A 17,393-nucleotide genomic window follows, 5' to 3' on the forward strand; every position below is an offset into this window, starting at 1 on the left:
TACCGCTTTCAGACGCTTTAAATGTTGCAAATCAGTCCATTTTTGCCATTAAAGCTAATCACTAATCCTCTTATCGCCTTCTTATCAAAACACTCGCCAGCTTAATGTTGTTTTAACACTTAATCAGCGATACAGACCAATTGACTTTGTCACGCGCTAATGCGTTATGCATGCAGACGATAATTGCTATTAATAAACATTGTTATTGTTAATGTCACCTGTTTAAAGTGATATTATGGGCATCTAACAGTTTATAGCTGGCTATTGCAACCGTTGTTTATTTTTGGTATTTTCACTTCATATACAATGTACACTTATATTTGTTAATTCAGCATCAACATACTAAAACAATATCCCGGAGAGAGAAAAAAATGCATTTGAATATCAACCGTCTTTTCGTTAAACAACTGATCATGCATGTACGATGTGAACCTAAATTTAGTTTAAGTGCAGATTCGTTCATACGACACATAGACACAATTTTGTTTTACGGATCATTTCGGCTTACAGGAGTGGGTTAGTCATGTAAAATAACGAATATAAAATATATTTTTAATAAACAGCTGGTAGCAAAATGAGTTGCAGACAATTGGTCTTTTAATGCAATTAAAATGAAAATTCAATTATAATGGTGAAACAATTTTACATACCGGTCATGGATGCACAAATTGTTTGTTTACTCGCAGCGGGCCGCTTTTATAGTATCAAAGACAATTACCGCTATCAGACGCTTTTACCGCAAAATAGACGGACACATGATGTGCTGTGTTTTTAATTTTCGCTATTCGAGACGACTCGAGACGACTGACGCGTGACCGTTGATTTCAGGTCAAACATGAATTTCGGAGTGGAATGTAGTGGCCGTTGGCCGTTATGGACAGGTGGCCGTTGAATTCAAGTGTAATTTAGAGTGTTTTTCGTCGGGGGGATTTCAGACTGACCGTTGTCTGCAGGTGACCGGTAAATTCAGGTGGCCGTTAGGTCAGTTTCGACTGTACTTTCTATGCAACGATGTATGGCAAAAATAAATGGCAAAAAAATGAATGGCTAGACGATTTCAAAAGATATTTCCAGTGATAAATAAAAGGCACTGGCGATTGGGAACGGCACATAGGATCGTTCCAACGGTAGATATGGAGATGGGGAAAGGTCCGGTGCTAAAATTGGGAAGCCTCTGGTAGGCTTTGGGAAAGTTACCGTTCCCCAGTACTAGTTAAAGAAAGAAAAAAAACGCTGCATTATCTCCCCTGTAAGATCAAAAGTCAGAGCATCTTTTCACAAATTTGTTAAATTGTACATTTATTCAAGGGACACACTATGCAACAATTGTTTTTTTAATTTATTATACTTTTTCATAAAATACACGATAGTGACCCCCTATTGGTGTGACCCCCTATTGGCGAGATGACTGTACAACATTTCAATGTTGACAGGTTAAGATTGGGGTTGAGATGCGCAGGTGGAACTGAATTTGAGCAGGTTGCGAGATTGTTCTTTTCTGGTCAAGACTTTTCCCTATAAACATATTTGAGTACGACCATACCTGAACTACTTGTTTGAGTCTGTATGTACAGTCTTCAGCCAGGTAGGTCGCAGCCTTGTCTGGTAGGCCCCCTATACCTGTAGATTCGGCAATGACCTTTACAGATTCTGTGGTTAGAGTACTGCTTGTTTTGCTTTCTTTCTCAGCCATTTTTACTTAAAAAACATACACTTTGCAGAAGTCGATATAACTTAACTGAAAAGAAAACACGTCTAATCGCGAAAATTCATTACAATTGTTAGTTATTGATCGTAACATCGATGCAAAATTCAAATAGAAAGCACAAACTGTTTCTTCTGCACATGACATATATAATTGATAAATAGCGATGAATCTGAAAACAATATGTAATTATGTTATTCCTTATTTTATTTTAATTATTATTCTGATCAGCTTTTTTTTACGTCAGTGAAATTTTCGTATTTAAAACTGCAATTTAAAAATTATCGATATAAGACAATTATTTCAACGACGTCTTATTTAAAAACTCCATGCACGTAATTAAATATAGCCTAATAACAAACAACAAATTTTTAATAAACGTTTAATTCGAATTTGTGGCACTGGGGTGTACTGTTAGCGACATGTAAACAACAAACGGTTTCCGTGTTGTTTCTTGTTTATTTTCTACAAATCCTCTCTAGCAGGTTTGTTAAATTATCGATAAGCAATAAAAACGAAATGGACATTTTGTGATTTAACAGAATATATTTCATTGAAGTATGTTTCGTGATTGGAAAAAGATATAAATTGAAACGTTTAACATGTTAATTGGTCATTTTTGGTGACACTGCAAAACAAACGGTTACAGCCAACTAAATCTTATTCGTTAGATGGGCCTTTTCACGTTTGGGTAAATTGACAAAATTGAAAAAAAGTTGTTTCAGATTAGCAAATTTTCGTATTTGTTATGATATTTGTGAGGAAAAAGTAAAACTGAACATTTACCATGCTTTAAATTTAAAAATAGCCATTATATGCATCTATTGATGATTAAAAAAACGGAAAATTATAAAGCGTTGCAATGTGAAACGAATTAATGATTTGGAGAGTTCTGTTCTTTTCGTTATGTTTTGTGAAACTACAAGGATTGCTTATATAAGGTATAAAATATGTCAGTTATTTTATACGGAAGGATGGCTGAGTGGTCTAAGTGGTAGACTTTTTACTCCAGGACTCCAGGGATCAGTGGTTCGAGTCCTGCTGAGGGTTACCTTTTTTTACTTTTTTATATTTTATTATTGATTTTTTTTACTGGAGCTTTTTATATCCAATGTTAACATTTATCAATATAAAGCATTTAAAGACACATTTCAAAACATGCCAAAATCTGTGGAAAGGCACCTTTAAGTCTTTTTTTATAAATCTGTAAAACTATTTATAGTCAGTGATTCAGACTGATACGTAAAACAGCAATGTAAATATGAAAATAATAAATTGCCAAACCTATTGAAAGAATTAAGAGAAAAAAGGCCTTTTGAAATTATATTTTATGGACAGAATGTTTTTTATCTTAATATATGATCAACTTATTATAGGCACTTTCAATGCAAGGTACAAATGATGCATATATTTCATGCATGTGTTTGATCATATAACGCTTAAAGAATTCTGACCATCGAGCTAACAATAAAGTCATAAGCTAAAAATTACCGCCGATTTTCGGCTGCTTCCCAATCGCAACAATCAACGTTTTTTCCCAAAAAGCTGACCAAAATTTCCCCAAAAAAGCCAAATTTCCCCCCCCCCCAAAAAAAAAAATTTTTTTTTTAGAAAGAAGTCTCTTATGACTTATGATTTCTTAACTCTAGATCTCAACTTTTTATTTAAACATCCTACAAAATATATAACTTTAATTTAGTTCTTTTTGTTGATAAATAATTCCCAAATTTGCCACTTTTATCATTTAAAACAATCCCAATTTGACCAAACTCCTTTTCTCAAAATGGCTAGTTTAATTCTGTTACTTATAATCATATTTATAATGCTTAATATTTCCCAATTTCATGGTTTATTGCACCTTTTTTCCCAATTTCATGGTTTATCGCACCTTTTTTCCCAATTTCATGGTTTATCGCGCTAATTTTCCCAATTCAAATGGCACAGACTGTAACAAATAAAAGCAAAAAATATCACTGGTATATTATACATAAACGTTTTACCATATAAATGTTACAACAGTAAGTTGTAGTAAAATAATTCCTACATCTAGATTTTCTCAATAATTGACACTGGGTTCAAACTTAGAGTGCATAGTGGTTTTGAAAAAAACTAAAAAAATGTGTGTAGAAAAAAATATAGACAATTTTGTTTATTTTTTTATTTAGATTTTGCTTGATATTTGTTTATTTGGAATGATCTGGTACATTTTTTGGAATGGCTCTGTTGGTCATTGGAAAAGCTTCTATTGACCTGACACATGTTTTAAATAATTTGATTAATTATGTAAAAGATCACTGCCCAATGTTGTTTGTACTCGAAGAGTATGCCTTGTCTGATATTTAAATTGGACCCTTCTAAGTACAGATATTTGGTCTGGGGAAACCTGTCAAACAGTCAAACTAATCTAAACATTTGGGTGCTTGAGACAATGTAAGACAGGAAATTTGAAATTCTTTTCACATGTAACAAGTATGTTTGACAGACTGACAAAGTGTCTGACAAATTTTCAACATTCAAGCCTATAAAGACTTACATGTCTGACATTAGCCATTAGGAGGTTTTAATTAGCCTTTATTCATTTTTTTAAACAATTGAGAGTCAGAGTTGTAACATTGCCTGAGTTCATTAACCTTTTTTTAACTTTCAGCCTTGTACTTAGATACCACCTAAATATGGTCTTATTTCACAACATCAATGTTGGACAGCGTGTGGAAGTCAACATCGGTTGGGGAAATATTCGTGGAACAGTCATGTACAAAGGATGCTTGACAGGCAAGCAAGGGGACTGGGTTGGAGTCCACCTAGAGGACAAAGGTCAGTGTTTTTTTTCGTTCAAATTTGGGTCCTGTACGGAGATACATTCCCAATGGAAAAAAGTTTATATTTTTCCCAAATTAGACCTGACAATTCCCAATTGAAGATTAAAAAATAAAAATTGTTTCAATAAGTCGTAATATTAATTCATCACAAATCCAGCTCTATAAGTTAAACCTTAGTTAATATAATTTTAATATCACTTTTATTCTCAATTTACAGTCAGCATTTGTTAGCAAAAATGAACAATACTAATTTTCCAAATTAAATGAAAAAGACGCTTATTTTCCCAATGCAATGGGACCCAGCCCCATTCCCAAAATGGTGGAAAAAAACACACTAAAGGTACATTTCCTGAGTAAACAAATGTAGGGTTTGGGTCATAATCACCTCATTTTCTGATCACTTCATTAGAAAGCAATTTGACTATAGACAATTCATTTTGGCTTCATGTCCTTACACATGTCATTGTTGATATTCCTCAGGATCATCACTTATAATTCCTTATTTTTTACAGCTGTGGCCTTCTTTTCAACAGTCTTAAAAGCATCTCTGTAACATTTAAAAAAAGTAAGTGCTGAAAATGTCTAAACCCTTGGCATGCTGGGAAATTTGTCGTCTGCCAAAATGTCGTCTGCTGAATTTCTAAAATTAGCATTTTCTTCGATTTTTTCAAAGAATACTATATGAATAGAAAACAGTTTGGATCCTGATGAGACGCCATGTTCTGTGGCATCTCATTGGGATCCAAACTGTTTGCAAAGGCCTTAAGAATTCGGTTCCAGCACTGAAAAAGTTAACCTTTAGAACTAAATTGAGTAGAATTCTCGTACTTTCTTTTACAGTTGGTAATTGTGACGGTATGGTGAATGGCCGCCGGTATTTCCAGTGTCCAAACGACTATGGCCTATTTGTGAGAGCTAACAGGCTTCGCTTCATTCCTATGCAACGATGGTAAGTTGTCCATGACTGTTAGACATTGCAAGGGAGGGCTTTAGATAAAGTTTTGCACTAAACTATATTTTACCCCCTCAAGCATGTTTTAAGGGGTATTTTAGACATTGACATCAGCTACAAGTAGTTACAAAAGGATTTTCATGCCCCCGGATCAATAGATTGGGGGTATATTGTTTTTGTCCTGTCTGTCTGTCATTCTGTTCTTAAAACTTTTACCTTGGTTAAAGTTTGATAACTTTTGCAATATTGAACATAGCAACTTGATATTTACCATGCATGTGTATCTCATGGAACTGCTCATTTTGAGTGGTGAAAAGTCAAGGTCAAGGTCATCCTTCAAGGTCAAAGGTCAAATATCATAGTATTTTTCTTTCCTAAAACTTTTAAATTTGTTAAAGTTTTATCATAACTTTTTAAATATTGAACACATCAACTTCATATTTGGCTTGCATGTGTATCTCGTGTAGCTGCACATTTTGAGTGGTGAAAGGTCAAGGTCATCCTTCAAGGTCAAAGATCAAAAATAAAAAAAATAAAAATTTCATTTCATCTCTTACTTCTCGTGGAGCTGCACATTTTGAGTGGTGAAAGGTCAAGGTCATCCTTCAAGGTCAAAGGTCAAATATATGGCTTCAAAGGGGCGCAATAGGAGGCATTGTGTTTCTGACAAACACATCTCTTGTTGTTAATGTTAATGTGAGAGTTTTCAAGTGACTTATTCACAGATTTGCCTGTTTGTGAAAAATGTCAATAAATGTGTTTATTAACAAATCTATGTGTTTGGATCAGTCTAAACTAATTACACCAGAAAAATGTACAATAATTTGTGCGTGTCACTGCATTCATTGAAATTCAAACCTGCGCTGTCTGAAAGCAAAAGCTAATTCTCTACCACTGCACCATGCTAACTGTATTCATAAGCTAATTCTCTACCACTGCACCATGCTAACTGTATTCATAAGCTAATTCTCTACCACTGCACCATACTAACTGTATTCATAAGCCTCTCTACCACTGCACCATGCTCTACCACTGCACCATGCTAACTGTATTCATAAGCCAATTATCTAAGCTATGTTAGTACAACAAGTATTTTTCAAATTATCTAGGAAAAGCGTAATAAACTCTTCTTGTGTTTTACTGATTTTGAATGATTTGTACCAATGAATGAATCAATATATGAAAAAATGTCTTTGTTCGGACTTTTATTAACCAGGTTTTCCGAAGGAAAAAACTGGTTATTAGATTGGTGAATGCGGGCGGGCTGGCTGGCGGGCTGGCTGGCTGGCGGGCTGGCGGAATAAGCTTGTCCGGGCCATAACTATGTCGTTCATTGTCAGATTTTAAAATCATTTGGCACATTTGTTCACCATCATTGGACGGTGTGTCGCGCGAAATAATTACGTCGATATCTCCAAGGTCAAGGTCACACTTTGAGTTCAAAGGTCAAAAATGGCCATAAATGAGCTTGTCCGAGCCATTACCGTGTCGTTCATCGTCAGATTTTAAAATCATTTGGCACATTTGTTCACCATCATTGGACGGTGTGTCGCGCGAAATAATTACGTCGATATCTCCAAGGTCAAGGTCACACTTTTGAGTTCAAAGGTCAAAAATGGCCATAAATGAGCTTGTCCTGGCCATAACTATGTCATTCATTGTGAGATTTTAAAATCATTTGGCACATTTGTTCACCATCATGGGACGGTGTGTCCCACGAAAGAATCACGTCAATATCTCCAATGTCAAGGTCGCCACGACTAAAAATAGATTTAAAAAAAAAAAAAAAACTTACAAAGGGGGTTAATTTTTTTTGGTCATTTCAAAAGTTCAGTTTGAGTTTTCTCCCTTTATCAGATTTTTTTTTCACAATGAAAACCTGGTTTTGTGACAATTTTGTCCCTTGTTTAAATTGTTTCAACAAAATGCATACATTCTGTATATATCTGAATATATGACAATAAATTTGAAAATCTTCATTTTGCCAAACTTTGTAAATTCCATAAAAAAAGGGGCCTTCAAATGTATGTAAATTCTCTGATAAAGTGTGGAGTATTAATATGTTCTTAAAGTTACGGTACTAAGAGGTATCAGTAGCGGGTTATTACAATTTCTAAAGTGCTTTTATACAATTGTTGGGGTGCAAGAATATTTGAAAGTTCACATGGTAGAAGCACGCATGTCTTAGAAAGTGACTGACAAGATTTCAACATAATAAGACAATTTTTCTGATTGTTTTTGAGAGTATGCACGGAGACTTGTTTTTTTATATCCAGATTCCTTGCTTTGTTTAAAATGTAAATAAGCATGGAGGATTTTTTGAAATTTTTAGGTAAATACGTTTTTTGTATGAGGGATCAGTCTTATTGTTTGTGAAAATGTCAGATCTTGTACCCTGCCACCCATAGCCATCATCATTTTTATGTTAGTATTAAAAATCATGTGTGGAATTCAAAATAATAACATTATACTGATAATCAGTCTGTTGCATTAAATAAACATAGAGTCAAAATATAAATATATGAGCCTCGCTCTGGGAAAACTGGTCTTAATCCATGTGCATGCTGGGAAATTTGTCGTCTGCTAAAATGTTGTCTGCTGAATTTCAAAAATTAGCAGTGTCTTCGATTTTTTTTCAAAGAATACTATCAGAATAGCAAACAGTTTGGATCCTGATGAGACGCCACGTTTTGTTGCGTCTCCTCTGGGTCCAAACTGTTTGCAAAGGCCTTCAAAATTTGGTTCCAGCACTGAAAGAGTTAATCCATGTGCATAAATAATCATCCCAGATTAGCCTGTGCACCCATACTCATCAAGAAAAGATTTTCTGCTTTTATGATACTTTTTAGCTCAGCTGAGCACAACATGCTCATGGTGAGCTTTTGTGATCTCTTTTTGTCCGTCGTGCGTTGTGCGTACGTTGTGCGTAACATTTGCCTTGTTAACTCTCTAGAGGCCACATTTATTGTCCAATTTTCATGAAATTTGGTCAGAAGATTGGTCTCAATGATATCTTGGATGAGTTTGAAAATGGTTACGTTTGCTTGAAAAACATGGCTGCCAAGGGGAGTGGCATTTTTCCTTATATGGCTATATATGGCTATAGTAAAATTTTGTTAACACTCTATAGGCCACATTTATTGTCTGATCTTCATGAAACTTGGTCAGAAGATTCATCCCAATAATATCTTGGACGAGTTCCAAAATGATGCCGGTTGGTTGAAAAACATGGCGGCCAGGGTGAGGGGCATTTTTCCTTATATGGCTATAGTAAAACCTTGTTAACACTCTAGAGGCCACATTTATTTTCCGATCTTCATGAAACTTGGTCAGAAGATTTGTCCTAGTAATATCTTGTTATCTCAGGTGAGCGACTTTGGCCTTTCAGGCCTTCTTGTTATTTAAAGGTAGTCTATTTTTTCAACAAATATGTAGAATACAAAACATGTCATCCCTGATTAGTTGATGCGGACTGCACAGGCTTATCTGAGATGACTTTTTGAGCACATCACAGTTTTCCCGGAACTAAAGCAATAGCTGATTAATGGTACATGGCATGTCAGGCCTGACATTTCAAAATCTGTTTACAACCATTTCAATCAAGATTGATTGATTTTGATTTTATTTGGTAAACATATGAACATTACATAGTTACTACATAATGCAGACAATATAAAATATATTATCACAGCAATATACATAGCAAACCATGGAATGCACACACAATACCAAGGATAACACAAAAAAGAGAAAAATGATTTTCACTTATTTCAATTGTGGTCCTTGTTATTAGTGGCAGTAACCATGAAACAGTCAGGTATTAGATATTTAATAATGTATATGTATCAAATATGTACTGTTTAATAAAGTATATTACTGATTAAGAATGAATAAATATAATCACATGTTCATTATTATCACACAAGTTGCATAAGAAAGTTACACACTGCATATGTAGTTAATAAACACACTTTGTAGCATACTATAAGTTAAAGAATAATTATGAGATCCTTGCATCTTATTGATCATAAGACTTAAAAATGTATCACAGTATTTTAACAGAACATAAAATTCATAATAAAAATTATACTATAAAAAGCTATAAAGACTCTAAAAATGTTTCTTGATGGCACCCTTGAAATTGTTAGGTTTAGGTACATCCCTGATGTTTTGAGGAAGATTGTTCCATAAACAGATACCATTATATGTAAATGTATTAGAACCAAAACTTCCTACTCTTGGTTTGGAAAAAACGACCAGAGTCTTCAAATGTAAAATTTTCAGCAAAATGATCAGATTCTGGCTGAGCTACCATATTAGACCTAGTACAACGATTATGTACGCCAGACACTAAGATAACATTATTATTAAGTTATTAGATGCTGGAGCAGCATATACATGTAACAACTTACCATTTAAATGTTTATCTGTTTTGTGTTTATAACTAACAATTTACCATTTATATGTTTATGTGTTTTGGTCTGATAACTATATAATTTTGGTTTCAGCTTGTACAACAAATATCACAGAGTCGGGCAGAAATCCTTTGTAGAAGAGCCCTTGTTTGGTAAATCAGAAAGTAAGTCAAGTTGCTTTGAATGTGAGAATAGTGTCCTTTTTCTCAGCCATATAATTAGGATTTTATACATATATACTGCACAATAAAATACTATTACACATACATTTTATATAGCTTTATAATTTACAAACACAGGCTTGCATTGATAAATACGCTTGCAAAAGAGATGCTATAAATAAGGATATATCCAAATGACAATCCAATATTGTCCTTGTGTCTCTTAATTTTTGGACACAAGAAATTAGGGATTTTGTGTGGATTCTACATTTTTTTAGTATCGCAAACAGTTTTACTGTGTGCATATTTTCATACAATTTAGGTAACAATTTCATTTTCATTCTGTTTTATGATTTTTTTTTAATCTACCATGGAACAATTTTTTTTTCAAACGAGTAAATTGCAAAAGAGTAACAATTACGAGTCAGTAACAACTGTCACAGAACCCATTATCTATAATTAAATTAAAAGAGAAAATTGTATTACAAATACATACATGGTGACCTAGTGATAATGCAATCCAGACATTAACAATGGAAGTGTCCATGCATCAATAATGATAATAGCTTGTTTATTTTGTGGTTTCAGAGCCAGAGGTTGACAATGGGCCTTATGATCCTATCAAAATATCAGCAAAGTTCCATGAGAAAGTCACGGGAAAAAGTTATGATGGTAAAACAACATCACACACATGTATTGCAGTAGTAAAAATTTTTCAAGACCCCTTTGACTAACTGGCTTATTTTAAACTTGAGTACCGAAGGCTTAGATTTTCAAGCTAAGATGAGTATTGAGTGTTGTCTAGTCACATTTGGGTACATTTTCAAGCGAGACTATTGTTAGACAATTTCTTTGTCCTGAAATTGCATCGTATGGTAACTTCATAATTTATAGGGCAATGTTAAAAACGTTACTCCTTGCCACGTTTAAAAGGCATGTACTGAACAATTACAGTGATCACAGCCCAAGGGGATGGCCACACTTCAATGTCATCGGTCAAAAATGGCCATTATACATCGGGACTCTAAGTGTACACTTTAGAATAACTATCACCGTGTTGTGTCATTATGTCAATCGCAACCCTGGAGATATTTGTTTAAAGGTAAGGGTCACATTTTGAGATCAAAGGATACAAGGTTCTTTTAACATAGGTATTGGTGTATTTCTAGATGACGACATTTTCCGCCGCAAGTATCACCCTCTGTGCCACTTGATCAGTCGAACGATGCCTGCAGCAACGATGACCCGACCTCGCTCTGTGACGCTCACCTATTCCTCGACTCCCATTCATGGGGAGTATGAAATTGACAGGCCTTTCATCACAAGTCCATCAATTCCCAAGACCCACATGCCGTATTCTGCTCTGAAACGACAGATTTCCCGCAGTTGGGAGACCTCGCATTACGTTCGGGAAATGTCCGTACCCACTGGGCGTGATAGCATGAAGTTTTCACAGTGGAATGACATTTCTGCTTAGGTTAAACATGATTATGACATTAGGAAATGACTTGGACTTTTGATGAGTGTTTTTTTTTAATGTTTTGGATAGCTCAGTGTAGATTAAATTTTGTTGCTAGTATACTGTATCAGACAAAAACATGTCAAGTCTATTGCTGAAATATGTTTGAAGACCTGTCTAGTTTTAATATTTATGAAGATTTACAAACAATTTCTCGACCTGGATTGGCGTAACCATTTATGTACATTATATGTGATAAATGATAACCTGGTTTCAATTTAAAGTTAAATAATGTGTTAAGTTTAGCATATGGTTTTTGCTTTAATTGGAATGGTGAAGCATTGATCTGGCTGTTACATTCATTGTGAACATATTTTTGCTTTGTACGGTGTTGCAGTAAATTATGCTCAGCTTTAACTAGTTTGCAGAAGATGTATGCATTAGTATTTATTGTAACTGCTTTGAAACATTATTTAATTTTATGGCGATTTATATCAGATGTTCTCATTTGCACCACATGTAGAATATTTAATTGTATTGGAAGGTCTGAGTTAACACAATTTTTTCCGATCATATCCGAGTCGAATTCCAACATATCCTTTACAAACAGTCGACAATTAAAATGTCAAATCTGCTAAAACAATAAATACCTCATTCAGATATGCTAACCTTTTGAAATAAAATGAGCATGCATGCTCTTTGCGGACTTGAATGTGAATTGTGCAAATTAAACAAAAAATGTTATTGTTAAACAATTAAAAGATTATTAACATTGTCGCGTATAATATGGGGATATATTGGTACTAAAACACGGCTTGCATACTCATATGTCAGCTGTTGACTCATCAAAGTATATAACTTTATTGTGCATTTTGCTGTTAAAAACCTCAATAGTATTGTATATTGGAGAACAAACAATGCATCAGATTAAAAAATGCCGGTATTCCTATTAGTAAGAAGTACTAGTGCACTGTTTTAATTCTGGAACATTTCGTTGCCAGAAATAGCGTATTTTTTATGGAACATATACTTTTAGCATTATAATATATTTTTCATGTATATACAACCATGTACAAATTTACATGTTTTAGCTCGGCTGTTTTCGGTGAAAACCCGAGGTATTGTCATAGCCTGCTCGTCGTGTTGTCCGCATCTTGCCACAATTTGTCAAGGTTTTGAACATTGGCTCTAAAATCAAAGTGCTTCCACCTAGAACTTTGAAACTTCATATGTAGCTGCACCTCGATGAGTTCTACACGCCACACCCATATTTGGGTCACTAGGTCAAAGGTCAAGGTCACTGTTACCAAAAAAAAAATTATTCTGACAAACTTTCATTAATTTAAAAGTGCACCCGCAACCGAGCGTTGGCACCTGTTATGCGGTGCTCTTGTATTGTTTTTACTGTGAATTGATCTGTAAATTGTTACAAGTCTCTTTGTTTTTTTAACTGCAGTTTTTCATATTTTTTTTCTTAACAAATATGGAAAAGCCATTTCTTATTTTAAATAAGCATTGTTTGTTTTTTCCTCTGTGAATAATGTCATTTGTTGTGGCATTTTTGCTGTTTTAATCGTTCAGTACCGGTAATTCCACACTTTGTCTTTCTTGTTTTCACCTTACACCTTTTTCACTGTTGTGTTTATTGTCTTGTTTATGTTTGTTAATATTAAGTCAAGATTTTCATCATAACATAGTTCATAGTTCATAGCTCAAGGGCAAGTTACCGCTCAATCTCTGTTAACTTGTCGTAAAACCTTCGTACCATAATGAAATGTTTGTAATTGTATGACTTGTTAATTGGAAATGGTAGAAAATATATATATGTCTAAGTGGATGGATCATTTGTCTTCAGTACACTTAGGTATTTTCTCTACATTTTATGGCAGAAATGGTTAATTTGTGATGTACATTTATTATTCAAATGTATATGTTTTTCCAACAGGTCTGTTATTTGTACAAGGTTATTTAATTTCGTTAAGACTAACAGATAACATTTGTGAGACAAGTTGTCGCCTGTGCTACTTAAATAAGAGGGTATTCAAGTTCAGTATTAACTTATAGCATGAACCTATTCAAAGCTTTGTATAGGTCCCTGCGTATAGGCAGACTTACTGCACTACATGTATTTTCATAGAAAGGCATGCACAACATTAATTTGCTGTGAAAAAACAAATACATTAATACGAAACTAGACCGAATTGTTATCACATCTATCTGTATTTCATTTCTGTCTATGAAGAATAAGCTGTAATGTGTTTGCTGAACTTGTTAAACAATTTTGTTGATATTTATTGTTTTGTTTGTTAGCTATGAAGTTTTAACCCTTTCAGTGCGGGAACCGAATTTTGAAGGCTTTTGCAAACAGTTTGGATCCAGATGAGACGCCACAGAACGTGGCGTCTCATCAGGATCCAAACTGTTTGCTATTCTGATAATATTATTTGAAAAAAAATCGAAGAAAATGCTTATTTTAGAAATTAAGCAGACGACATTTTAGCAGACGACAAATTTCCCAGCAAAGGGTTAAATGGGGAAAGGGGTAGCTTACTTTCTTTTATGTCTGCACTTCGTCTTTCATTATTAATTTGTTTGTTTTGTGCACGTTATAGTTTGTTGTTTTATCATTATATATCATTCTTTAAAAATTTACCTTGTACCCTGTCTGAAATTTCAGAATTTGTAGTACCTTTTTTTTATTATTTTAAATATATGTGTATCACATGTTTATGCAAACAGAAACAAACATGTTAAAAATATATACCTTAAGTGTGAATCTTTGTTTCTACTTGAATGTCCTTATTATATATAGCCCACAAACCTTTACCTGAACCATAAAGAGCCATATATATAGTCAGAGGTGCGCCTGATGCAAATTTATGAGAGAATTTCGCATCTCCATTGGCTTGGATTGAGGTGATGTCAATTGGCATTCAGGAGTAGATGTTTCATTCTTTTAATTATGCAATACATGTTTAACCATAGCTTCTGTTCTTTTCTCACTTAAATCAATGAAAGAATAGCGCAAATAAAATACGGTTGAAGTATTTGTATAACTTGTGTAATATAAGCACATGCCAAAACACAGGAAAATACTGATTTACGTGCTAGTTATTGAGGCGAATAAAGTTCACTAGTATCAAGTTTATTTGTAAAGATTTTAAATAATGTATAATAAGTTACAACTAGTGTACGCTCTTTATCTTCTCATGTATTACCTCCCCTAGTAGAGGTTTGTTTTTGCTAGCGTTATAGTTTCTGTCTTGAAGATCTTGAAGATATAAACTCAATTAAAAAGGTTATTACAAGTTTTACTTGCTTTTTACTCTGAATATTTGAAATGGGCAATTTAAAATATAATTAAAATTTTTATCCAGATTCCTTTTTTATATTGTTTTGGGAAATTGTTTTGGCGTTGTCCGTCCGTCCGTCTTTCCGTCCGTCGGGAGCTATATCTTGGAAGTGCTTTGGCGGATTTCATTGAAAATTGGTAGGTGTGTATATATATATATGGATAAGAGGATGATGCACGCCAAATGGAATTGTAAACCATCCGTTTATAACGAGAGTTATGACCCTTTGTATCTTGAAAAAATGCTTTTTAATACAAGCTTAGAGCTTTATCTCCATTTACACATGAGCCAGAGCCATGAAACTTGCCATAGTTGTTCTCAATCATCTGGGGGGGGGGTGCTTCACATTCAACACCCATAATCCTTAGGGCTAAAGTCAAGGTCACACATTGAGGTCAATGGGTGTTGTCCGTCCGTCCAGAAAACTTTTGTGTCCAGAATCATATTGGCGGGGTATATCAATTCTACGAATTTGCTTGCTATCCTGGTTGTTTGGTCTGCGCAGTGGTAGGTACACTACTCACCTTGGTTCAATCCCCTTTGTTAGTCCAGTAAGCTTATTAAGTAGGAGTGCTGTGAAACACCCCGGGTCCCCGCCTTAGATACGCGAAGACCTCAATAACCTGGTAATATACGCACTTTTCAGCAGGGGTGTCAGTTATCCGGATTATTCCCGAAATCCGAATTTCAGCCGCCCAGGGTCGATTTTTTTAGATCAATGTAAATCCGATAAAATATTTTTTTACTGGGTGTGGTGGTTCAGGGGAAAATTAGCTCGAGTGCGTTATCAATTGAGAATGTAATTTGTTAAAGCTTCATCGTCTTTCTGGAAATTTGGGCTCGGTACCGATTTTGCTCAGTATTTCATTTATTTATTTCTGATTGGTTAGCGGATGGCACGAAAATGAACGGTAACTGACGAAAATACGTCGCTGACTTCCAATAATTGGCATGTACCGGTACGTCTTTTCTTATACACAGGACGTACAAATCTCGACATAAATGCGGTTATTCACGCTACGTTAACTCCGCCCACGAGCTATTGTATGCAGTGCATTGCTCAGCGAGTGGCCAATATTGATTTTTATAACTCCGCCTACAAACCAATTATCAGGGTCTCGCTATTCAATCAGCTGTTAAAGCGAGCGTCGCCTGAATACGACAAAGTTTTGTTTACACTGGTTTAATAACCAATGGCAAAGCTAATTAAATGGCGTCTTCGGAAACATAACTGTGTTAGTGTTATTATTTTTCATTGATTAAAATGAGGCCCTTCAATGATTCATAGTAATACGTATAAATTTAATCTGAAAAAATACGTTTATTGGTACTCGGTAAGATTTACAGAGAGAGACTTTTTATTCTCAGGGATTCACTTTCACTTTTTCCCAATTTCTGAAAGTCGGTACATGTTACAGTCAATCTAAATTAAAATTCACTTGTTAATTGGTCGTTATTACGAAATTTGAAAAGTGCTCGCACACCGCGTTACGTGATTTACCCATGTTCAACGAGAATTACCCAAAGTAAAATGGCGGACGTTTGTGTTAACGAAATTCTTTCAGGGGCGTAGCTGCTATAAGGCATAGCAGGCCCGGGCCTACATTTTTTTAAACATGAAAAAATTGAAGTGGTTCAACTTCAGAAAACGCATTAAAATGTTGGCCCTGGTGGGTGGGGGGAGGTGTTAGAAATCTGCATTTCATATTGACATAATCCTCAGACAATGGATTCTGATCCTGTTCAAAGGACATATCTTCAAATTATAAACTTTACTTCTTTCTATGTGCATAGATTCTAGCTCGCTTCTTTTCACGTGACTTGCTGTTACAAGTTTACATAGATCTACATGTAAATATACTTGTCTACCTTTCAACTCTACTCACTACAGTAAGTTGTAATCGATTATCGTTTGATTTTTAAGAAACCTCCGAATGATGTTTATGACCGCGAAAATTTTTAATGGATGTTCATTAGATGATGAACATTAGATGATACTCATAAGTTAGCTCTTTTGACAGCTAAGTGGGAAAATGTTCACAGCTTTACATTTCCCTTAATGTAAGTCGTTTTATAGATCTACGAGTTAAATAAAAGTTTAGTATGCTCGCTCAAGACTAAGCGAGCATGCTGTTGTTTCATTCAAAAAGTGTTTCTTTAACAGTTTAATTAAAAACGAATTTTATTTTCTGTTTACCAAACACCCCAAATAAAATCAGTCTCAGCAGAAAATAATTACGGGCTTAGTTTTTGGCGCCACGTCGCACCAGGTTTTCACGACTCGTCTAAACAAATACACACGCCGTGGGCGTGGCACTACATTTTTACAGAGTCGCAACAAGTACACGGACATGGAAAAGGTTTCCATGGAAAACATGCTTAATCCTTTACTTTTTTAGAGGAAGAAATTGAGGAATAAAATTGCCAAATGTCGCTGAAAGATAACAACAAAACGCTCCTTCTGCAATGAAATCCAACATTTTCTGGGGGAGGAAGCAAGAGTAAAACATTTCTTCACATTTACATAAC

The 17,393-nt window shown here is 34.6% G+C and overlaps 3 protein-coding genes across 3 annotated transcripts in view; 1 reads left to right on the forward strand and 2 right to left on the reverse strand.

Moving 5' to 3' along the window:
- The window catches only part of LOC127836196 (transcription initiation factor TFIID subunit 6-like), a 29,552-nt gene extending 27,613 nt beyond the window's left edge, over positions 1-1,939 (reverse strand). Inside the window, exon 1 of the mRNA XM_052362679.1 lies at positions 1,544-1,939. Within this exon, the coding sequence (XP_052218639.1) occupies positions 1,544-1,693 (150 nt within the window). The 5' untranslated portion in view covers positions 1,694-1,939. The remainder of the gene's footprint in view (positions 1-1,543) is intronic.
- The window catches only part of LOC127836198 (mannose-6-phosphate isomerase-like), a 244,469-nt gene that overhangs the window by 84,952 nt on the left and 142,124 nt on the right, over positions 1-17,393 (reverse strand). The window lies entirely within an intron of this gene.
- Positions 2,112-14,287, forward strand: LOC127836200 (uncharacterized). Its single transcript, XM_052362688.1, has 6 exons — positions 2,112-2,190; positions 4,353-4,519; positions 5,365-5,473; positions 9,985-10,055; positions 10,641-10,724; positions 11,222-14,287. Exons 2-6 carry the CDS (start codon positions 4,378-4,380, stop codon positions 11,527-11,529), a joined length of 714 nt encoding a protein of 237 aa, XP_052218648.1. The 5' UTR covers positions 2,112-2,190; positions 4,353-4,377; the 3' UTR covers positions 11,530-14,287.

This window comes from Dreissena polymorpha, chromosome 6 (genome assembly GCF_020536995.1).
Source record: "Dreissena polymorpha isolate Duluth1 chromosome 6, UMN_Dpol_1.0, whole genome shotgun sequence".
NCBI classification, from domain to species: domain Eukaryota; kingdom Metazoa; phylum Mollusca; class Bivalvia; order Myida; family Dreissenidae; genus Dreissena; species Dreissena polymorpha.

Excerpts from the sequence above, each read along its gene's own strand:
- LOC127836200 (XM_052362688.1), top strand. The coding sequence starts at position 4,378 with ATGGTCTTATTTCACAACATCAATGTTGGACAGCGTGTGGAAGTCAAC. Across the intron at positions 5,474-9,984 it reads TTCATTCCTATGCAACGATG|CTTGTACAACAAATATCACA; the intron begins GTAAGTTGTCCA and ends TTTTGGTTTCAG. Across the intron at positions 10,056-10,640 it reads CTTGTTTGGTAAATCAGAAA|AGCCAGAGGTTGACAATGGG; the intron begins GTAAGTCAAGTT and ends TTGTGGTTTCAG.